The 24,882-nt window shown below is 47.4% G+C and overlaps 1 protein-coding gene across 4 annotated transcripts in view; it reads left to right on the forward strand.

Annotated features, from left to right (window-relative positions):
- Positions 1-24,882, forward strand: part of KIAA0319 (KIAA0319 ortholog) — an 806,237-nt gene that overhangs the window by 35,223 nt on the left and 746,132 nt on the right. For all 4 annotated transcript variants that reach the window (XM_069613622.1, XM_069613623.1, XM_069613620.1 and 1 more), the window contains exon 2: positions 7,488-7,630. In XM_069613622.1, the coding sequence (XP_069469723.1) occupies positions 7,582-7,630 (49 nt within the window). In that variant the 5' untranslated portion in view covers positions 7,488-7,581. The remainder of the gene's footprint in view (positions 1-7,487; positions 7,631-24,882) is intronic.

Below are 24,882 nucleotides of genomic sequence, written 5' to 3' on the forward strand. Positions count from 1 at the left end.
GGGGAGTTGAGGGGGGAGGGGGAGGGTGGAGTGGGTGTGTTGGGGAGTTGAGGGGGGAGGGGGAGTGGGTGTGTTGGGTAGTTGAGGGGGGAGAGGGGAGTGGGTGTGTTGGGGAGTTGAGGGGGGAGGGGGGAGTGGGTGTGTTCACTTATATTTACTATTTCAATACACATTTTGGTTATGCACAAATCACTTGTGTGGACATTCCTCATTGCGTACGTGTGTTTAATTGGTGAACAGTGTATAGTGTGCATGTCCCAGACACAACCAGTGCCCCAAGTGCCATCTCCATGTGACACCCCCATACTTGTGTGCTAGTAGATTATTTTGATCAGAGTCCAACGCATGTCACGTCCCACCTGTGCATCGTGTACTTCCTGGGGTGCTGTACCATCCCCACCCTCCTCATCTTCTTCATCAGGTGGTTGCTGTTCTGCGTCAGGGGGCAGGGGCACATTCCGTCTGATGCACATATTGTTTAGCATCACACATGCCATGACAATCTTTGCCACCTTCTCATGGCGGTAGAGGAGTGACCCACCAGACCTGCTGAGGCTGTGAAACCGTGCCTTCCAGATGGCAAATGTCTGCTCAAACACCACACGGGTTTGTGTATGGCCACGATTATAGTCCTCCTATAGCCTGTTCTGTGGGTTCCGGACTGGGGTAAGGAGACACCGCTTCAAAGGATAGCATGCATCACCTGCATGTGGGCAACAATGTATGTGTAAGTTGACTCATCATGTTTAACATTATTGAGTGATACCATGGCATGCATTTGTTTCTTCATCTCAAGCTCATTTCCATGCATGGATGGAGTCACACGTTGTGAGTGCTATGTGTATTCCTCATATGGACTGTTTTGCATGCCATCGACTAGTGTGCGCTGGGGGGTCCAGTTACTTGTGAGTGCACATGCACTGTGTTAGTCCACGACGGTTATTTCTGTGATCTTGCAAATGTCCACTAATTTGTATGCTTTCATCCTGGCAATGGTGATGTCAGCCTCATGATGCTATCACTACGCACAACAAATGGTGTCATGCAATGTAGTTGGGCATCTGTGTCAGTGTAGTGGTGTATTGATGTATTTGACCCTCATGTGACTCCTGTATGTGCAGTGATAGGGGACTGGCCTTTCAGTTCATGGTGTTTTGTGGTGTGTATTGGCTATAGTCATTGCTTGTGGCTGCATTTTGTTGAGGGAGATGCGGTCTGATTCGTACAGTGCACATGCATATGTCTGTGGGATGGTTGGTACACCGCTTCATTCGCATGGTAGGGCTGCTTACATCTTGCATTATGTGGTCAGGTGTCAAGTCTAGTCTGGGCTGCTTTTGGGGTATGAGCTTGCTCCATTTACTCTGGCACTCGCAGCTAGGTGAAGTATGCATCTCTCCCCTCCATCTCAGCAAGGTGAAGTATGCATGTATGCCTCAATCACCTACACAAATCACATTTCCATGATCCTAACATGCGACTCACCGAGTAGCCAGGATCTCTGCCCTGCATGTCGCTCCATGTAGCGTTGAATCGTGTTCCGCAGGACCATTGAATCATGGGTTGATCTGGGGAATAGGGCACAACATTGTGTGATGATGTAGTTTGAGTCACATACCATTTGCACGTTGATTGAGTGGTATAGCTTACGGTTGCGGTAAGCTACCTCCATGGCATGTGGAACCACAAATTCAACATGGGTGCAGTCAATGGCGCCAATGCAACCAGGTATGCCGGCCAGTGAATGGAAACCAACTTTGGTGTTTGAGATCTCCTGGGCAGACCGTGGTAAGGAAATGTGTTTGTCTGTGTGCTTGAGGAGGGAATCAGGTACTTGGTTCAGCGCAAGTGAGGGTAATGGTTGTGAAATGCCATGCAGTTGCCAACTGTGTGTTGGTAGGTGCCTGTGGCCAGGAAGTGGAGCACAGACACTACCTTCAGTAGGGGTGGGATGGCGGTGCGTGTTTCAATGAGGCTGACTGTCGTCCTGTATCATTTCCACAATGGTGGTGATGGTGTCCCGGTCCAGGGGGGACAGGGTGTGGATCTGGTCAGCGGGTGAGGTTGCATGGACTGGCACAGATGCGTGGAATTGGGGGGTGCCTGCATGGTGGCACTGGCTATGCTGGTGGGGCATGCTGGCCCTGCCTTGCCCTCCTTCTCCTCCTGCGTCTCCTCTGTGCTGCCTGTTGTTGTACTTCTTGTAGTTGTTGTTGTGGCACTTCCACTGCAATCAGGTCCTGCAGCCCCAGCATTGCTAGTGGTGTTGGAATCATTGTGGAGTGTAACTGTGTGTGGGAAGGGGTGGGGTGTGCTCCTTTTGTGTTTGCTCAGTCTGTATTGACTCCACCTGTGCTTATTGTGTGCACGTGTTGCAGCTGGGAACACTGCATATGGCCATTTACGGTTGGTCCGTGATGGCGTTATTAACGCCATGGTGGTAAGGTACTTTACGGCCTTCACAAGGGCGTTATTTCCATGTCCACGTGACTTGTGATGTTCACACCTTAGCGCCATGGCGGTATTTCCAGCATAGGAGTCGCGTGCCCGCGCCCTTGGCGCTTTTAATGGCACCGTTGATTACGGTGCCGTTATTAGCGCTATCTCGGGTCATAATCGGCCCTAGTGGTAAGCAATGACGGTAATCCTTTACCGGCATCGTTTTTCACTTACCGCCAGGGTCGTAATGAGGGCCAATGTCACCTCTAGCTGTGTGTGCAGAATCACCACAAATGTTTCATGTTATTGCGGGATGATCGTTTTACATGTCCCAATGGTAGCGTTATTTCTTTGGACTCGTAACCATACAAATGGGTGTTTTTAGGTATCCGTTAATTTTGTGCCATTAAATATATATATATATGCATTCAATAATTTCATACGAACATTTTCGAATTCGTATCAGAAAAGCCATTGTCCTTTTAGTGGCCTTATATTCCTTATACGTTTTAGAGAAATCCTCATTCATGTTTTCAAATGAGTATGTACTGACAGAGCGTTAAAGCTTCTGTAAATGTTCTATGCAAATGTCCGTGCGCGCGTGAGAGCCGCGCACGGCAAGAAAGTAATGAAGCCTCTGAGCGTTTTCAATCTTAAACACGGACTCGCGGCAGGCATTTCTTCAAAAGCAGCATGCGCTGCACTTGAAGGACGGTCTCTTAGCTGAACACAGTATTCTCGCGTGTAATCGCGTACCGCCGATTGTCCAGAGGGGCCGTCAAACGGCGCCCTCTCCCTCATTATTGTGTTAAGTTTGTCATGGGAACGGATCCCAGCGCTCGTCCATTTTCTAATTGAGTGGCATTTGTTCTAATGGTGGCCATTTTAAGATAGTGTTGTTAACCTTAAACTATTGTTACTTGGGCGTGCTAAGGAGTCTATTTTGTCCTCAATGAAAATTAATGACGTTTTATAAGGTACTAAGAAATATTATGCCGTATTCTACATCGTACAGGGATTAATTTAACAATGTTATATTATGAATTTTAATAACTGTAAAGTTGTATGTGTTGCATGCAGCATGGTATTGTATTATACTATAATTTGATGGATTAATAATGTAACAAATGAATACTTAGGGTGTGCTGTCAGATATTGGTATTTTGATATTTGTCGCTTTCTAAACAGGCCAATGTCAACATTATAATTCGCAAGAAAAATGAAAAATTACAATATTGAAGAAACGTCCTGTATTCTGTCTAGAGTGATAGTTACAGATATATAAATGCTAGTATATTTATAGAGGTTTTTGCAAAACAGATTTAGTTCTGAGAGGGAAACGGGCCCTTTATAGAAAGGACACCATTTCATTGTCCGTGTTCAATCCGAGAACTGTAGAGTTTAGTTTACAGATTATTCTCGCTTCAGCTTGTCTCCGTTTCTTTTCCTTGTTTCCACCTCTTTTGCCTAATGAGATCTTCTCAAGGCCAATAAATCGTAATTCTGCTTCGTTAGCCATCTGATGTTTCTCCTGCCAATGGCATGCCAGTGGTAGTCTCGGATCCTGGCTGCCAATTTTGGCTAGATGTTCTCTGACCTGTGTCCTTAGCTCTCTGATTGTGCTACCAATGTAGACCAGATCGCAAACACATATAATTCCATACACTACGTAGTTTGACCTGCAATTAATAGGTTGTAAAATGTTCAGTGTTCTGTTGTTGGTGCCAGTAAATGTGTCCGTTTTGCTGTGTGCAAATGTGCACATTGTGCATGTACCACACTTTCTAAAACCATTTGTAGACGTTTTAAGCCAGTTCGTTGGTTCCTCCCCAATCGGATCTGGTAAGTTCGATGGGCTCAGTTTGTTCTTTATAGTTTGAGCCTTTTTGTATATAATCCTTGGTTTATCATCCACATTATTTGCGATATTGTCATCGGTTTATAGTCATAATGTAGAAAAAAAAATGTCGACTTACAAAAATGTAGAAAAAAAAATGTAGAAAACAATAATGTCGAAAACCTATACATATAATGCAAAGAGTCAATTTTTAGAAAAAAAAAATGTCGAAAAAAATATGTCAATTAGCACTATCAATAAATAAATAAACAAGAAGAGTATCATTTACTAGGGGGGGTCCCCACCCAACCCCCCTCACCCAACACCCCCCGGCCACTCCCCCAGCCCCCCACCACCCTCTCACCCCTCATACACAACACATTTTAATTATATATATATATATATTTTTTTTTCTCGAAAAAATTCTAAAAAATGTAGAAAAAATTCGACATTATTGTTTTTCGACATTGTTTTCTAAAAAAAAAATTCGACATTTTGACTTTCTACATTATTGCATTCTACATTATGACTGACCACCATTGTCATCCAGTTTGAGAAGGTTCCAATGCTTAGCTAGGATTTTGTACAGGTTCCTGTGATCGCTAGCATATCTGGTGATAAAGCCGATCGTTGGTTGGTCCGTCCCTCTAGTCTTTGGTGTTAATGTATGCTCTTGGGTTAGTATTGAGCTTTTTCCTAATGCTCTTTTGACACATTGTTCTGTATAGCCTCTTTCCAAAAACCGTGATGTTAATAAAGTACATTCCTTCTGAAAGTGTTCTATTGTTTGACAGTTTCTCCTGGCTCTTATGAATTCACCTGAGGGTATGTTCAGAATGGTTGGTCTATAGTGGCAGCTCCCTGCAGGTAGAGTCGAATTAACTTCTGTGGGTTTCCGGTATGTATGGGTCCTGATCTGATTGTGGTCAATATATATTGTAAGATCCAGAAAGTCTATGCTTGTCTCATTGCAGTTACCTGTAAATTGTATTCCCATTTCATTGTGGTTAATCCTGTCTTTGAAGTCTGTGAATTCTGAGGTTCTGCCTTTCCATATTATTAATACATTGTTGATGTATCTCATCCAGTGCACAAGTTCTTACTCATAGGCGTTTTCTTTATAGATGATTGTATCTTCAAACAGACCCATAAAGATATTAGCTAGGGCCGGGGCATATTTGGTGCCCATTGCTACGCCCTTGGTTTGTCTGAAATAATTGTTTGTTAAAGTTGAAGATATTGCTTTTGAAAGTCAGTTCCAACATTTCTTTCACCATTTGAATTTGTAGGTACATTGATGCAGAGTCCTCCTGAAAGGTGTGATCAATTGCTTTCAAGGCCCATGTATGCTGGATCGATGTGTAGAGTGCGCATACATCCAAGGTTGCAAGTTGATAGTTGCTTTCCCAGTTTATACTTTTCAACTTTAAGATAACATCAGTAGTATCCTTTATATAGGCCTTCACTCTCATTGCTCTTGGTCTTGGGATATTGTCCAAGTACTGGGAAATGTTCTCTGTTGCCCAGCCTATTCGGCTCAGGATTGGTCGTCCTTCTGGTATATGGTCGTATTTCTTATGCACCTTGGGCAAAAAGTACATAATTGGTATAGTGGGTTCTTTAATTGTAAGGAAACTCCTTTTGTCATCCGTAAGTAGACCCTTGTGGTGCCAGATCTTAATTTGTTGGTCCAAGTTTAGTACTTTTTGTTTCGCTGGATTCGAGGACAGTGTTTCGTAACAATCTGGGGTACTCAGATGCTTTCTTGCCATTTCCAGGTAGTCTTCTCTATTCATAATGACAATGTTTCCCCCCTTATCTGCTTCTTTTATCACAAGAGAGGAATATAAGGCCACTAAAAGGACAATGGCTTTTCTGATACGAATTTGAAAATGTTTGTATGAAATTATGGAATGCATATATATATATTTAATGGCACAAAATTAACGGATACCTAAAAACACCCATTTGTATGGTTACAAGTCCAAAGAAATAACGCTACCATTGGGACACGTAAAACGATCATCCCGCAATAACATGAAACATTTGTGGTGATTCTGCACACACAGCTAGAGGTGACATTATGTTTGATTTACATTTTTTTTTTAAGGGATCTAACCCGAGACTTGATGAGCGACCACTATATGGTTTAACCCATTAAGGGGCAGTAGATGAAAATAAGGTAAAACAGTCTAATTTATCTTATTTTTATTAACAATGTGACAATACATATAGCAGTGACTAATCAAAATGTGCTTTTGTTTATCTCTTGACCCCCAACATCCCTCCCTATCCCCTACTCCATTTTTGGCTGGCATTTTGGTTTCTTTGATATTATTATTATTATTTAATTTTTGTTACAAACTAATTTCTTAAATAACACTGGTGTCTTTTGTTAAATATGTGAATGAACATTTTTATCTTCATTTCAATTTTGCTTTTGTTGTGTTTTGGAAATTACCTATATGATTTTTTGGTTATATACACAAGTAGCCCTGATTTGAAGAAGGTCCTATAAGGGACCGGAACACATGTCATCAGAAAGGGCATTTATATAATAAACCCTGTTCTGAAAAATTGGGCGCAGCCTCAAACTTGGGATTTCTTTTTAGCTTTAAATATATGTATATAGTTATGTTTCCTGTACAGTGATACTACATGCCTTATCACGAGTTTAGTCAGAATTCTACAGGAATTACAGCCAAACTAGTTTAGCGTTAACTCCATTGTCTTGCTATTTTATAATAGTAATTTCAGTACCCATTTTTGGAGTCCATAGGGCTCCTTGAGGATTACATTAGATTTACTGCAACCGTTACAGTAAATCCAATAATTTTTGGCGGTAAAAGTGGAAACTGGTAGTAAACTCAGACTTTAACGCCGTGGTCTGAAAACAGTGGTGCAAGAAACTGGTGTTAAAGTGGCAGTAAAGCAGTTAACGCCATTATACTGCTGTTTTTCCAGCAATGCCAAACACTTAGTGAAGCCTATGTCTTCCTAAAGATCACATTTTTTTCTGGAGGCATGCAAAATGTAGCAAAAGTCATTATTCAAACTCACACTTCGACTGTATCTTTATTTTCTACGATAGGCATCCATCTCTGTTTTGCTATAATAATGGTATTCGTTAGCAGGAAAACGAGGATTTTTCTTTTTACTGCTCCCTATAATTGGCTTTGCATCTGATTTATGAAATCTCTTTTTTTTACAGACACCTTCCTCAGGGAATTGCAGTTGTCTGCTGATTAGAAAACGAACCCACAAAGGCGAGCTAGCTAATTGGAGACATTGTAATCTGTTGAGGAATGGCTCTTCACCTACATGCCTTTTGGTTTTTGATGTGCACAATAACAGGTAAGCCCAGACCTTCAAAATGTATAAGCCAGGTGAAGATGTGCGGCTCATGAGATCACAAAACTCCTCATCATCAAACTATTTGTAGTCCATGCAAGTTAGATTGTGCAAGTTAGGTATGAGACAATTTTATCAAGTATGGTATATGTTAGGCTGCAAGAAAACATTTTAGAACAACAGGCTGTTCTTGTGATGCATTTGTTTAGAATGTTCATTGAAGCGCTGCATTTGGGAAGTTGGTGCTGACGGGAAGTAAACAAAAAAATCACCCTTTAATGCCCCATGATTTTTCCCTGTGTTAATCGCTGGGTGCTTCTCCAAATTGAGGCCCTAAAGAAGTGAAACTCACTTTGAAAGATCCCACAAACTTTTGCAAGTACCATCGTTGATGCCATCGTATGCTCTGAAGCCAGTGGCTACATGAATGTGACAGCGGTTCTATATTCGTTGCCGACATTTCTTTGGAGATGTAATTATTTAAGGAAATAATTACATCACAATACCTCATCACATTTTTTTCTTCTATTTGTTAGGGTTCCCCCCCAAGCCACCCCTTCCCTGTATTTTAACCCCTACCTAAACCCCCTCCCTACACCTTTTATTCCCTATACCCCCCTCTATATTTCCTTTTGTTTTTCAATGGAATTATTTTGGTAAAAATTCCATTGAAAAAACTCCTGTCGGCCAAACAGTGGTATACCATGACAGCAGTGTCAAGAATGTCTGCAAGCCAGATTAAATGCACAATGATTTCAAGCATTCCTTACCCTTTGGTGCCAATCCAAGTGTCCCAAGTGTGAGTATTGAACACCATGTGGGTTTCTGTAACCTGAAGCTTGAGCTCCCAAGCTGTTCCTTTCGCTTTCACTATGGTCCAGAGGTCTTTCAGCTTTCCACCTCTTCCTGCCCTTATTTAACAAACATTCTTCATCACTATGTTCTCTAAATTATAAGCTATATTAGTCAGGAAGAAATGATTTAACATTAACATATGTCATTTTGCCCACATTCTTTCTACAATGAAGGTTTATTGAGGATTTTGTAATAGAAACACCATCACATACATAGTTCAGAAGAAAATATAGAAGAGCAAAGACTCATTTCACTGTTAATCGATTCTAAACATTTGACATCAAATGCTCTACGTTATAATGTCAAACTCTTCCAACTGTATATCATTACCATTCTACAAAGCAAGGAGCGGCACTCGAGACTAGAAACCAAAACAGGGTGCAATTCTATAAGGCAAAATGGTGGAGTTTGTGTCATAGGACAGAAAGCAGCAAAAAGTCAGTGAAGTCAATGAGTCAGTCAGTGCAGTCAGAACAAAACTCATAACCACCTCAAGTGAATAACTATGCAGCCATTTTAGGAGGGCGTGGCTTGGACGGCCATGTAAGAGGTCGCACTCTGGAGGAGCTCCGCTGATCCTGTTTTGATCCTGATGGAGGGGTACGTCCACGGGGGCCGGCCGACGTTGGAAATCGATGTCCAGGTGTGTGAATGCCACCACTACACCCGGTGAAAGTTCGGGACGACCAGAAGGCTTAGAAACCGAAATAAATGTGATTGCCTGGGACGAGCCCTGAGCAGGCGGACAAGACAAAATGGCGGCGGCACGTTGCGAACACCGAGGATCATGAAGTCAGTGTCGCGATCACGAGTGCTGGACCTTTGCGTCCCTTTGCTTGGAGACTAAAACATATGCCGCCTAGGACGCACGGTGGCCCAGTGAGCGGGAGAGCCGAACGGATGTGGCTGTAACGATAGGACCGTGGGCCTGGTGGTTGGGGTGCTGCGGGCGTGTTAGATGCCCCATGGTGTGGTGGGTCAGGCTTTGGACATTGGGTGGCGTGACTCCCCCTCGGTGCCTGGCGGGACGGGCCCCCGCCCGACTCATACAATAATATGACCACGAGAGGTGTGAAACCCAAGGCCAAACAGCCCACGATGGAGGCTTACGCCAAGTCCCCCCCAGGGGCGGAAGGAGGCAAGATCAAAGAGACCCCCGTGACGACCGCGGAGTCACCTGGCACGATACAGGAGGTGCTGGCGGCGATCGCGGACTTAAAAGTGTCATGGGAGACCAAGCTGGGCCTCGCCATGAAAGAGCTACAGGAAGGCCTAAACCTTAAGATCGGTGCCGTCCAGGAGGAGGTGAATCTGCTTAGGCTGGATGTGAGGGCGGTCTCAGAACGCGCGGGGACCATCGAGAAGGAGACGGCCACGAACACCGCAGATTGCGCTGCTCATAAAAAGGAGCTACACGCCCTTGTGCAACGGGTGGGCAACCTGGAGGACAGAGCGGAGCAGGCGGAGGGACGTGCCAGACGCAACAATATTCGTATCGTGGGCCTACCTGAAGGAACTGAAGGGCCAGACCCCACGGAATTTGTGGAATCCATGTTTTTGCAGGAGATTACCGGCGGGGTACTGACCCAGGGGTTTGCAGTTGAGAGAGCTCATAGGGCCCTAACCAGGAGGCCGCCTCTCGGGGCCCCCCCGCGGCCGGTGATCGCGAAAATTCTGAACTACCGTGATCGCGAAAAGATTCTTGAATTCTTTCGAAAAGGGGGAACGATTGACAGAGGATCGGCCAAGATCACGGCCTACCCTGACTACACGCTACAAGTACAGCGGAGTCGGATGCACTTCGGAGTGGTGAAAAGGAGACTTCGTGAAGCTGGCCATCGCTACATGCTACTCTACCCGGCCAAATTGAAAGTTTTCTACAGAAGCAGATCCCTGTTTTTCGAAACACCAACTGAAGCGATGGACTGGCTAGATGCGCTGGGCAGTCCGCAAGAATCGGGCATCCAGGCAGAGACTACGGAAGATAAGTAGCTTATGGCTGGGCCGCCTGGGGCAATGGGGCCGAGACATTGGGACTTGAATATAGTCATTTGTACGGTATGTGATGCGTATGATGTGGTACTGACTGGCTGGCCCATTGGGCGTGCCTACCCGTGGTCACTTGATTGGGAGCTCCAAGTGGCTTACTTTGTCCCCAATAGTAATATATCTAGTTAGTTAGGTCGCTGTTAGATCGGCGACGCCCCGCGGGGTCCTATTCCTTGTAAACGGGATAAGACCAGACGCGGGTGGGCCTGAGATCCAGGGATGGAGCTGGGCTTTTGTTGGGATGGGAGGGGTTGTTTGCTGTGGTGTGTAGTTGGGAAACAGGGAGGGGGGATGGGGATCAAGGGCGGAAGAGCCGGCGGAGTGTTAGACCAAGGGGGTATTGTGGGGAGGGCGGGGCTGAATACAGACCAAACCGATGGCATCGGATAGTCTTCGCATAGTTACCTGGAATGTCCGAGGCCTCAATAGTTACCTCAAGCGAAACAAAGTCATGCTATACCTGAAGAGGATGCGGATAGACATAGCCCTGCTACAAGAGACCCACCTCACCAGGGAGAAATTGGAGGTGGTTATGAGGAAGTGGAAGGGCAAGGTAGTGGGTGCCACGTACTCGGCATATGCTAGAGGGGTCATCACCTGGGTGGCGCCGCATGTGCCGTTCCGGGTGCTCGACTCGATAGTGGACCCGGAGGGTAGAATGGTGGCGATAACAGGACTCCTGGAGAACAGGGAAGTACACATCCTCAACCTGTATGCCCCCAATCATGATACTGCAGCCTACTTTAGATCCCTCTATGGCAAACTTGGCCCCTTGGTAGGGGGCGCAATGGTGTGGGGTGGGGACTTCAATTGTGTCTTAGATCCCAAAATCGACCGGTCCGCTGACACCAAAGGGAAAATGTCGCCGGCGGCCAAGGCGCTCGGGACATTGCTAGGAGACTTGGGACTGGTGGATGTGTGGAGGAGACTCCACCCCACGGAGAGGCAGTATTCGCATTATGCAGCGCCATACGATTCATACACGAGATTGGATTATGTGTTTGGAACCGCCGAGATAGCGGGCGAAATAGTGGAGGCGGAATACAAAGCTCGAGTATTGTCGGACCATTCGCCCCTGGTGGTAGAGTGGCGACACCAACCCCCTAGGTCTCGGGTCCCCACATGGAGACTCCGGTCGGAGGCACTGCAGGATGAGGGATTCCGGGAGGACCTGAGGGTTGCCATCGGGGAATATTTCGAGATAAACACGGGTAGTGTGCGTTCTACGGGAACTCTGTGGGAGGCCTTTAAGGTAGTGGTGCGCGGAGTGGCCATCTCTAAATCCAAGGGACTTCAAGGGGGTATCGAGAGGGAGCTTCAGGACACCGAAAGGGAACTGGAGAGCCTGGCTCGTCTTGAGAATGCCACTCAGGTAGACAAGTCTAGGATGAGAGACCTTCAGGTGGCGTGCAGCGCTCTTTGGGACCGACTATGTAGACTGAACCATAGGAAATACACCGAGCGGCTGCACGCGGGGGGCGACAAGCCAGGCAGACTGTTGGCCTGGCTGTACAAGAGTGAGTCCCCCCGAGTGGTTATTCATGAGATCCGTGGTGAGGACGGTGGTCTTCGCAACACTCAGGATGGGGTGAACGAGGAATTCCTCAGGTTCTACAAACGTTTGTATGAGGACACTGGGGAGGACAGGAGCCAGGACATCCTGAACACACTGGAAGACATTGGTCTGCCCACCCTAGACGACCTGGAGCGGGAGGAACTGGATGCCCCTATCACTTCTGATGAGCTGGAGGTGGTGATCCGGGGCCTCCCCACGTGTAAGGCACCTGGGGCGGATGGCCTGCCTGGTGAGTTTTACAAGGTGTACGTGCAGGAGCTGCTGCAGCCACTGCTGGCCTTGTTTAACGAGGCATACGAACAGGGAGAACTCCCGTTGTCCCTCCGTGAGGCCATGATTGTCCCATTACTGAAACCAGGCAAGCCGGCTGTTGAGTGTGGATCTTATAGACCTCTGTCCCTGCTAAACCAGGACAGCAAAATACTCACGGCGGTGCTGGCCAACAGGTTGAAGAAGGTGATTGGCAAGCTGATCCACCCGGATCAAACGGGATATGTCCCAGGCAGGAATATCAGTGATAACCATAGGAGGCTGCACCACGTTATCGACCATACTAAGGATGACACGGGCGAGATGGCGGTAGTGTCGCTGGATGCGGTCAAGGCCTTTGATTCAGTGAGATGGCCTTGGCTGAAAGCGGCCCTGCAGGGATACGGCGTGGGCGCTGGTTATATCAGATGTGTCCAGCTGTTATATAGCAGCCCGGTGGCTAGGGTCAAGACTGGGGCCACAGTCTCGGATGCCTGGCAGCTTAGCAGGGGGACCAGGCAGGGATGCCCTTGGTCACCCATGTTATATATACTTGCGCTGGAACCGCTGGCGATATGCCTGCGGCAACAATACGGAGAGGTGGGCATTAACACTGCCAGCGGCAGCCACTTAACATCTCTCTATGCGGACGATATGCTGTTGTACCTCCGCTACCCGGAGGAGAACCTGCAGTACGTACTGGAAGTACTGGATCATTACGCTGCCCTCTCGGGCATATCTGTGAACCCCGGGAAGTCTAGCCTGTTCCCTTTGGGCGGGTACAGGGACGTCCCGTTGGAGAGGCTGCCTGTGTTGCCAATATCATGGCGGACCGACACGTTTAGGTACCTGGGGGTAAATATTTACCACCGGACTGAGGCGGTGCACAAGCATAACACAGAGAGAGCCATAGAGGGGGTCAAGAACAGCATGACATTCTGGTCCAGATTGCCCCTGTCCATGATGGGGAGGGCGGCTTTGCTAAAAATGGTGGTCCTTCCAAGACTCCTGCATTTCTTCGTGAACGTCCCGTATTTGATCCCTAAGAGCCTATTTGTACGACTTCATAGTATGTGTAGGGGCTTCGTGTGGGGTAACTCCAGGAATAGGGTGGCCCTGTGGAAGCTCCAGAACCCGCACGAGAAGGGGGGTATAGGCTTGCCCAACTTCGAACTATATTATCTGGCGGGACAACTGTTGTACGTGGCCAGGTGGTTGTCTGATGAAGATTCGGCGGAATCTAGGTTGCTGCGTGAGGATGCGGCCCCATACTTCCTGAGAGAGGTAGTGTGGCTACATAGGAATAAACTGACGGGAAGAGGGTGGCTATTGAGGTTGGGATGGGAGGTCTGGCACAGAACATGGAAATTGATGGGGGAGTCAGAACCACTATCTTGGCAGGTCCCGCTGGTGGCCCTGTGCGAAAACGACACCCAACTGTTTCACTCTGTCCGTAGGCACTGGGAGCCGGTGGGCCTGGCCACGCTTGGGGACATATGGAGAGAGGGGGAGGCGCTGGACTTTCAAAAGTTGCAGGATGAGACGGGGGTGCACAGAGGCCAGTACATCACCCATGCCAGGCTAGTTAAACGAGTACGAAAGAGATGGCCGGAGACGGCACTGGCAGATGATCCTGATGCCACCCTTGAAACTATGTATGATGTCTCAGAGGGTGGGCATGAAATATCACGGATATACGAACTCCTCAGAACGAAGGCTGGGAAAGAGTTGCCCCAACTGAGGCATGAATGGGAGGAGGAGATGGGTGAACTCATGACGAAGGGTCAGTGGAAGAGGGTCCTGGGATATCATAAAAAGGTGTCCCGAAATGCACGGCTCCAACAACTCCAGTTCTACATTACTCACAGGGCCTACCTGACTCCCCAGAAGATCGCACGGTTCGGAGGCTCGATCACTCAAAAATGCCCCAGGTGTGGGGAGGTGGAAGCTGGGTTGCTACATATGTTTTGGGCCTGCCCGGAAGTGTATAGATTTTGGGAGGAGGTCAAGATGAAGCTCGCAAGTGGGGGAGTGGTGTTGGACATGGGATCTGCCTGGTCATGTATGCTTGGGATCTTCCCCAGGCCCAGACACTTTAGGCACCTGAGCAAGCTGAGGGACCTGGCATATGTTCTGGCCAAACGCAGGATTGCCATGAACTGGAAATCGGCTAGCAGGCCGAGAGTGGAACTATGGTGGGCGGACCTTATGAGGTGGGCGGAGGCTGAATCCGTGGTTTGGTTTGAAGCAGTCACTAGAGGGGGCAAGGAGGAGATAGGGCCCTTGCTGGCCTGGCGACAATTGGTGGCCTCTATGACCAACCCACAACAGGGCTTGGACGAATCTGAGAATTCTGAAGATGTGCCTACGGACAATGTTTCTCCTGACGGTGCCCCGACTGAGGATATAAGGGAGCCGGCTCTGGCTTGATGGGGGGTGGGGGGAGTTTTTTCTTTTTTTCTTTTTCCTTTCTCGTATTTTCTTTTGTGGTTTCTGTAAATAATTAACAGTTGTATTGTGTTGTGCGTTTGTTTTTCTAAAATATAAAATCAATAAAATATTTAAAAAAAAAAAAAAAAAACTATGCAGCCATTTCTATCTATGCAGTAAGCTTAAGAAATGTTGTGCACATTTCCTCAAATTGCCTAAATTACACTTCACCCTAGCTTAGCAAAGCCTTCTCCAAATGTGGAGGACTTAATACATCATAAAGTCCAGTCTAAAACTGCCAATGGTCCCAATCGTGGGAATCCCCACATTTCTAAATTTCAAAAGGGCTGTCCTGATCGCGCCCTATAGACGATGGGGCAGTTTGCAAACTTATGATCATGGCTAAGCAAATAAATTTGCACAAATGAAAGAACTGCACCATTTGTAATCTGAAAAGATGCCACGTTTATTATATGTTAGCTATTTAACATAATGTTAGAATTTCCATTATAACCAATTGCAAGTAAACACCATTGTCTGACGTACTTACCCGGGACTCCAGAAATATGAAAGTGAGAGGAAAGAAAGACTAGGCCTCTCCCATCCATCTCTACCAGGGTTTCTGCCTTTCATGAAACCTTGAGGAGAGTGAAAGTGAAATGCATGAAAGCATTCTGGGAGAGTGGCTCAATGCCTGCGACACAAGGGTGCACAAACCAGTTTGTGTGTACTTTTTCATCATATGTGCGTGCAGCTCAGATTCGTATTCTAGCAGCCTGTTCACAGCATAGCACAGCTAAAACAATTCCCAGTAGCATTCACAAAAACATTTGAATCAAAGATAAAAAAATGCACAGTTCAATATCAAGTATAACAAAGAAGGATCTGAAAGAACATGTTATTTTACTTACAATAGTGTTGGATGACTTGCTCATACGGAATATTTATGAATGGGCTGCTCTCAGTCTTGTGCCCTCAATTTAGACCTTCTCATGTTTACCAGGTGTCCCAAGTCTAGGTGTTATTGCGTTTGCTGTTGTGCCCTTAATATGGGCTTTTCTCCCACTTGCCAGGTATCCCACATCTCAGTGTTGCTGCTTCTGCTGTTGTGTCTGCAGTTTAGGTTTTCTCCCGCTCGCTAGGTGGCTTTAGTCTAGGTGTTTCTGCTCTTGCTGTTGTGCGCTCCATTTAGTCTTTTCTTCCACTTGCCAGGTATTCCAAATCTAGGTGTTGCGCTTTTTACTGTTTATGCCCTCAATTTACCCACTTTCCAGGTATCCCAAAAGTGTTGCTGCCGTTACTGTTGTGCTCTCAGTTTAGGCTTTTCTACCACTTGCCAGGTATCTCACATCTAAGTGCTACTGTCCTACCATTGTGTCCTCAATTTAAACTTTCCTCCCACTTGCTGGGTATCCCAGATCTAAGTTCTGCTGCTTCTTCCGTTTGTCCTCAATTTAGGATTTTCTCCCACCTGCCAGGTATCTCAAATCTAGGTATTGCTGCTCTCTTGTGCCCTAAATTTAGCGCTTCTCTCACTTAACAGGTGTCTCAAGTCTAGGTGTAGCTGCTTTTACTAGTGTGTCCTCAATTTGGGCTTTTCTCCCACTTGCCCGGTATCCCAAATCTAGGTAGTACGGCTCTCACTCTTGTGCCCTCAATGTAGGTTTCCTCTCACTGACCAGGTGTTCCAAGTCTAGGTGATGCTGCATTTGCTGTTGTGCCCTCAATTTGGGCTTTTCCCCCACTTGCCAGGTATCCCAAATCTAGGTGTTGCGCCTTTACTGTTTGAGCCCCCAATTTACCCACTTGACAGGTATCCCAAATCTAGGTGTTGCTGCTTCTGCTGTTGTGTCCGTAGTTCAGGTTTTCTCACGCTCGCTATGTGTTCCCGAGTTTATGTGTTGCTTGTCTTGCTGTTGTGTCCTCAATTTAGGCTTTCCCCCCACATGCCAGATATCCCAACTCTAGGTATTGCTTCCTCTATTATTGTGTCCTCAATGTAGGTTTCCCCCGCTTGCTAGGTATCCCAAATGTAGGTGTTGCTGCTTTTACTGTAGTGTCCTCAATGTGGCTTCTCCCCCACTTGCGAGGTATCCCACATCTACGTGTTGTGCCTTTTACTGTTTGAGCCCTCAATTTACCCACTTGCCAGGTATCCCAAGTCTGGGTGTTGCTGCTTTTGCTGTTGTGCCCTCAATTTAGGTTTTTCCCCCGCTTGTCAGGTGTCTGGAGTCTAGGTGTTGATGCTTTTACTGCTGTGTCCTCAATTTGTGCTTTTCTGCCACTTGCAAGGTATCCCAAATCTAAGTGGTGCTGCTTTACGGTTGTGCCCCGGCTTGGGCCACTTCATCACTCCCCTGGTATCTCAGGTCTGTGTTACTTTTGATTGATTACTGTGTCCTCAGTCCAGACCCTTCCACCCACCGCTGGTTCCTCGCAATTCAGCTATCTCCCACTGTGCCCGGTGCTCCAGTCCTAGGCGTTTCCCCCACTGCCATGCCCCCAATCCAGGGGCTGCCCACCGACTCTGCTGTCCCACTCCTAGGGGTCGTTGAACGACAAGGTCCATGTGAACCACAAGGTCTCTACCACTGCAACGGATAGCTAGTCACATAGCTCATCCTCTTCCTAGCCGCAACCAACCTATTAATAAATGTCTAACAGAACCACACCCCATGGCCAAACTGAAAACCCACCACCCTAGCTAGCCCACTCAGAGGTGTTGTACAGCTACTCACCAGAACCCACACCATAAATGTTAGACAGAACTGCACTGGGCGACTCACCAACCTCAACCCCTCGGAACAAGACAGAAGTGAACCCACAACAATAACCAAAGGTCCCCCAAAAACCACAACAGAGGCACAAAGGAAAACTAGTAAACAACCAAACACGAGGGTAAACAACCCCTGGTTCAACAACCAGAACCTCATCAACTACCACAAACAGTGAAGACTTAATCCCAAGGACCAGGAAACATACCAATCCAAAGAGAACTCCCACCCAAAGGAATCCGACCCACAACCCAAACACACTGCCTCGCCACAAGAAAGACAAAGAAGCTAGAATGGACAACAGAAATAAAAAGGAAACCTCAGTTGCACAGGAAGGTGCCGACCGGCAAGATCTCACAACTCCAAAAAATCTAGTGAAGAAGAACAAATTACTTCTTACCTTGTAACGTTCTTTCGATGGGATGTTCCTCCGATGTATTCCTTATCTTTGATAATTCGTCTCCAGCTTGCTGGCCTCTGAAATGTTTTTTCTGTAGAGGGCGCTGAGCGTCGACATCCGCCGAGTCGATGTCCCTCAACAGCCACCGTATCGGCCCCAACATCATCATGGCCATAAATAGCCACTTGCAGCGTCCGTTGCTCAGGTCCGTTTTGTAGCATAAGATAAGTCATGTCTGAATTGGTTATTGACCTTGAAGGAGCGTAAGCTGCAACCACAATGGAATTATTACTGCGGGGATGGATGGGAGGGGCGATGAGGGATACGTCGGAGGAACATCCCATCGAAAGAACATTACAAGGTAAGAAGTAACTTGTTCTTCGAAGTGATTGTGTCCTCCGACGTATTCTTTATCTTAGATAGACTCCCATAGCAGTGGCATGTAATTTGAGGTGGGAGTAATAATGTCATGTATCCCTTTTAGGAATGAACCGAATGTAATACGGCTTTGCCAAATCTGGTCTCTTGACTAGTGGAGGAATCCAGGTTGTAAAATTTTGTGAATGTATGTGCGGACGACCATGTGGCAGCCGCATATATGTCTCGTACCGGTACCCCTCTTTGGAGGGCTGAAGAGGCTGCGATACCCCTGGTTGAATGAGCCCTAACATTTTGGGGTGGCTCTTTCCCTGCCAGTTTGTAACATTCCAGAATGGCCAAAATAATCCACCTGGAAATGGTCTGTTTTGTTATGGGTAGTCCCAACTTGTGACCTGAGTATCCTACAAACAGTTGGTCTGCTTGCCTAATCCTAGCCGGTCTGCTGATGTAAAAGCTCAGAGCTTGCCTTGGGTCCAGCCTATGTAGCTTTTCTTCCTCTTTCTCCGGATGTGGAGGAGGGTAGAACGAAGGTAAGGTAATTTTCTGAGTGATGTGAAATTCAGAAACCACCTTTGGGAGGAAATTAGGCTTCACCTGTAGGACAACTTTGTCCTTATGGAAAATTGTATGGGGGGGGTTTACAAGAAAGAGCTTGTAATTCGCTCACCCTCCTAGCAGATGTTAGTGCTACCAATAGGACAGTTTTAAGAGTGAGAAATCTCAGCGAACAAGAGTGGAGTGGTTCTAATGGAGTACCCATTAGGAAATGTAAGACTAAATTTAAGTCCCATAAGGGAACTTGGAATGGTCTTGGAGGATAAACATTAGTTAATCCCTTGAGAAATTGTATTACTAGAGGTAGCTTGAAATACAATGGTTCCTCCGCAGTGCACTTGAAGATTGAAAGCGCTGCGAGATAGCTTTTTACAGTGCCAACTTGAAGGCCTGAGTTTGCCAAGTAGAGTAGAAACGATAACACCGTTGGTGTACCACATGAAAAAGGGTCGATATTCTCTTCTCTACACCAGCTGCAAAATTTGTTCCAACGGCAGCGGTATAAAGACTTTGTTGCTGGCCTTCTGGCCGAAAGCAACACCTCCATGACGTCATCAGGGAGGTCCCAATCCTTGTACCTCACCCTTTCAGCAGCCAAGCTGGATGGAGAACCTGACCTCCCTTCTGTGAGAGAAGATTCTCTTTGATTGGAAGACGGATTGGAGAACAGATGGACATATCTAGAAGGTCCGGGTACCACGTTCTCCTGGCCCAGTCCGGGGCAATTAGGATCATGGTATTCCGGAATCTTCTCAACCTCCTGATCATTTGAGGAATAACAGGGACTGGTGGAAACGCGTAAAGGAGTGGGAACTCCCAGTCCACTACGAACACGTCCCCTAGAGCTCCTCTCGGGGGAAATTCCCTTGAACAGAACAGATCGCACTTCCTGTTGGTGCTGGTGGCGAACAGATCCACCTGAGGGGTTCCCCAAAGGGAGAAGATCTCTTGAAGGACTTCCTGAGCTAGCTCCCACTCGTGGGAGACTGTGCTCTGCCTGCTCAGAGCGTCCGCTGTCAAGTTCTTCTCACCGGCTAGGTGGACTGCCGATAGAGAGATTCCTTCCTGAATTGGCCAAAACCAGAGCTGCATTGCCTCTCTGCACAGTAGCAGTGACCCTACGCCTCCTCTTTTGTTGAGGTAGTGCAAGGCCACCGTGTTGTCCGTCATTATCAGGACATTTCTCCCCTGTACTGATGGCAGGAAAGCTTTCAGCGCTAGTCTGATCGCTCTCAGCTCTAATAGGTTGATGTGTAGTCTGGACTCTGATGGAGACCAACGACCGCTGATGGTCAAGTCGTTGGCATGGGCTCCCCAACCCGTGAGTCAGACATCTGTGACTACTGTTATCTCCAGCCATGGTTGCCAAAACAGTTCTCCTTTCAAGATGTTCTCTGGATAGGCCCACCATTGAAGGTCATGGGCTACCTTGTCCGGAATCCGGAGGAGATCTGTCATTCTCCCTGAGAATTGCGACCACTGAGTTCTCAGTGCCCACTGAAGAGATCTCATTCTCAGGCGAGCCTCTGGCACAAGGAAAATGCAGGATGCCATGAGTCCTAGCAACCTCAAAAAGTCGAAGGCTGGGAGACGTTGGGCATTTTGAAACTTGGTGACCATCAGAAGAATATCTTGAGCCCTCACCTCTGGTGGCGAGGCTTTTCCCAGGGAAGTGTCCAGGACCGCTCCAATGAACTGGAGTCTCTATGATGGTATCATCTGTGACTTCTTTAAATTGAGCAAGAAGCCCAGTTTGTGAAGGAAGTGGCAGACATAATCTAGCTGGATCTGAGCTTGTTCCGAAGATACAGCTCTGATTAGCCAATCTTCCAGGTAGGGGTAGACGTGGATCCCTTCCCTCCTTAGACTCGCAGCCACTACCGACATTAGCTTGGTGAAGACCCTCGGGGCGGAGGTCAGCCCAAATGGAAGAACTCGAAATTGATAATGAGAGCCGCCAATTGCGAACCTCAGGTATTTCCTGTGTTTGAGATGGATTGGAACATGGAAATAAGCATCCTGAAGGTCCAGAGATACCAGCCAGTCCTGGAGCTGGAGGGCCTGAAGGATCTGAGAGAAAGTTACCATCTTGAACTTGTCCTTCCTGAGGAACTTGTTCAATTCTCGTAAGTCCAGGATGGGTCTCAGTCCTCCGTCCTTCTTTGGTATGAGAAAGTAGGGGGAGTACCAGCCCTTGTTCCTGTCCGCTACAGGTACCGGTTCTATGGCACCTTTCTCTAGCAGGTCTACAATTTCCTGCGAGAGGAGCGGATCTGGAACTTTTAGGGAGCCGTGCCCCGGTGGATGACTCTGAGGGATGTGTAGAAAGGGTAGGCAGCAACCCTGGGCAACTGTCTCCAATGCCCAAGCATCTGACGTAATAGCCTGCCATTCCGTCCGATGGTGAGTTAACCTGCCCCATACAGGTGTTTTGTGTGGAAAGACCTCAGAGTGGTTTGGGGGCGGCTGATGCCGATGCCGAGGGTAAAGAGGCACCTGCTGCTGCTGCGGCTTTAGTACTTTTGATCCGTCCACCTCGGGTGGATCTCCTTTGGCCTCTTTGAGCCGGCTGTCCTCTGCCTTTCCCGAATTCGGAATAATAGCGAAAGGACTTTCCTCTCCCAGAGGTTCCTGAGGGGCGAAAAGGAGTTTGGCGGATTGCAGCTCCTAAAGATTTTGCTGCTGCTTTAGATGTTTGCAACTTTTCCAGACTGTCATCAGCCTTTTTACCGAATAAAGAAGACCCGTCAAAGGGCATATTCAAAAGTCTGGCCTGTACATCTGGAGCAAAGCCAGACTTTCGCAACCACGCATGCCTGCGGATTGTCGTACTTGCCGCCATGGCCCTGCTGATACTGTCAGCGGAATCGATGCCAGTTTGAAGTGATTCACACATGGCATCTTTGCCATCTTTAATGATGTTAAGGAAGGCTTCCCTTTCCTCTCCTTCCGGTATGCAGTCAGCCGCTGATGAAGCACACTCCCACACTGTGTGACTGAACCTGGCGAGCGTACAGGTGGCGTTGATGGACTTCAACGCCATACTACAAGCAGAAAAGACTTTTTTTGCCATAGAATCGTACCTTTTGTCATCTCTATCCTGTGGGACAGGAGGGTAAGCGGATCTGCTGCTTGATGAAGTTGCCACTTGAACCACCAGGTCCTCTGGAGTCGGGTGTTTTGATAAGTATTTGGGGTCAGCCCCAGCTACCCTATACTTGGCTGACAATCTTTTATTGACTGCAGGGATAACCTCAGGAGTTTCCCAATTTGATGAAATCTTCCTTTGCAAGGCTGCATGGAAGGGGACCACAGGATCCTCCTGTGGACCTTTGTCTAGTATGTTTGTCAGGTCATCCTGTTGAAAAACAGGTGAAGGCGCAGACCAACCCATAAATTCAATAATCCTTGCCATCAGGGTTCTATAGGGTGTTTCGGCATGTTCCCCTGGGTCTGGTTTGACAAATTCCACTTCTGGGGAAGTGTCCAGCCCACTTGCCTCATGTAATGATTCTTGTAGGTCTTTCAACCTTCTTTCCTCAGAGGTAAAATCCTCTGAAATAGGTAGTGTGGTCCTCTGCAACCCGAAGGTTTCCTGGTCAGAATCCTCCCCTTCTTCATAGATTGAAGATAATCCGGGGTACTCTGACCTCGGAAATGGCGTAAAACCCATTTCTAAGGATGAAGGAGCCAAACTCGTCATTATTGGGCGAGAAAATGTCGATGTCGTCAACGCCGATGTGACAGGCTTCGAAGGCGCCGAGAAAGGCGTCGAGAAAACTGGAAGCGGCCTCGAAGAACTCGAGAGGATCGGGACCCTACTCGAGGATGTCGACGACGTTCTCGGCGTCGTGCCGGAGGCTCTTGGTATAACTGTTGGCTGTGAAGTAGCCGTGGTTTTCTCTTTTATCGGCGTCAATGTCGGCGTCGACGATGGCGTTGATTCGATCGAACGATGCGTCGAAGAGCCCTTCGACAACGGCGTCGATGGCACCGATCCATGCATCGAAGGGATCTTCGACGACGGTGTCGAAGATGGTGCCTTCTTACCCGATGGCCGTGGCTCTCTCGGGTGGACTCTTTTGCCGGGTGCAGCGACTCGCGGCGTTTTGATTTTTTGGGTTTTTCACGCGGGGTATCACCCTCAGCTGTCTTCGAGGGGGTCGAGGCCACTTTATCGAAGACGCTTAGCATTTTCTTCCTGAATTCCTCCCACTCAGCCTGAGAGCTGTGTTTTGTGGGGCAGGAGACCCTTTCTGGAGAAACAGAAGATGACGAGGAAGGGGATCTTCAACGTCTCTTCTTTGAGTGTCTAGATCTCGACGAATGGTGGGAGCTACTTCGAGTCCTAGAATGGGAATGCTTTCGACGGCAAGGAGACGAATGTCTCAACTCGGCCAAAGAAACCTTCGAGGAGGTTTTGACTGACTGACCTCTCTCGAGCTTCCCCTTGCGCTCCTTCAAGGCTTTCGCCGTCATGGACATGCAGTCCTCACACTCCGAACAATGGTGCTCGACTCCCAAGCACCACAAGCAGATCATGTGAGGATCCGTTATCGACATTTTCTTTCCGCAGTCTGGACATTTTTGAATCCGGACCGCGGAGTCGTCGGTTCCGATGAAGAAGCCATCGAGAACGAGTTGGTTTTATCGAGTAAATATAAAAGGTTTTATCTGACTGAACTGAGCAACGATATTCCGAGGCCCCACGAAGCACGGAAAAACGGAACTGAGCAACGGATGCCGCGCGTGGTTATTTATGGGCATGGTGACGTCGGCGCGGATACGGTGGCTGTCGAGGGACATCGACTCGGCAGACGTCGATGCGCAGTGCCCTCTACAGAGTAAAAATTTCCAAGGCCAGCAAGCTGGAGACGAATTATCAAAGATAAGGAATACGTCGGAGGACACAATCCCTTCAAATAAGCCAGACAGCCTGAGGACACATACAAAAAATAGAGCAAAGACAGACTATATCGCTCGATACCTATCCACTTATGACTGTTTTGTAATTAAAGAGGGACTACTACCAGCAACAAACCCACAGGCAAGAAGCAAAACAAATACAGACCCGACCGGGATGCCAAATGCAACGTGCCAATTGATAAACCACCCCAATCCGGACAACACCATGGACAACATTCCAACAAGAATCGGGGGCAAATTTGAATCCATTACCCTATGGATGCCCTACATCACCAAAGACTGGAACAAAGGATGGAGACCAATATCTGGAACAAACCAAAACCAAACAACCATGTCATCAACCTAATCGGTCTACTCAACGAAGAGACTGACCACCAAAGGACTCCTCTTCCCAACAGGCACAACGAGGAGAGAACGACCACCAACAGAAACCCAACCAACAACACACTGAACCAAAGTGACAATACAAACAACAACCCAAAAGGAAAATTAAACAAACTACACTGCAGCCTACTCAACATTAGATCCAGGGCAAAACACTCAACAGAAATCCATGACCTTCTAAGCGAAGGAGGCACGGACATGCTCTTTCGTACAGAAACTCGGCTATCGGACACCTACAAAGCCATCACGAACGAAGCCATACCGGACAACTTTAAATTAATACACGTCAACAGAGAAAACCAAAGAGGAGGAGGTATCACAATCATACACAAAGAACACATCTGAGACGCTCCACTCAACCCAACTGACGTAGAAGACTGTGAATCCCTCCTCATCAAGATCAAACTCAACCACCAAACCAACATAGTATTCCTCCTGATCTAGAGATCACCATCTTACAACCCCAACTTTGCAACAAAACTAGCAGACTCCGCCGCCATTTTATCAACCTACCACAGCAACCTAGTTATCCTGGGAGATTTCAACATCTGGTTCGAAAATGAAAATTAATCCACAGCAAACTCGTTCTGCGCACTCCTGGAAACATTGCAGTTCAAACAAATAGTATATGGATCCACCCACAACGCCGGACACATCTTGGACGCAATCCTCTGCA

The sequence above is a fragment of the Ambystoma mexicanum genome, chromosome 5p (assembly GCF_040938575.1).
Source record: "Ambystoma mexicanum isolate Mex_15411 chromosome 5p, UKY_AmexF1_1, whole genome shotgun sequence".
NCBI lineage: Eukaryota > Metazoa > Chordata > Amphibia > Caudata > Ambystomatidae > Ambystoma > Ambystoma mexicanum.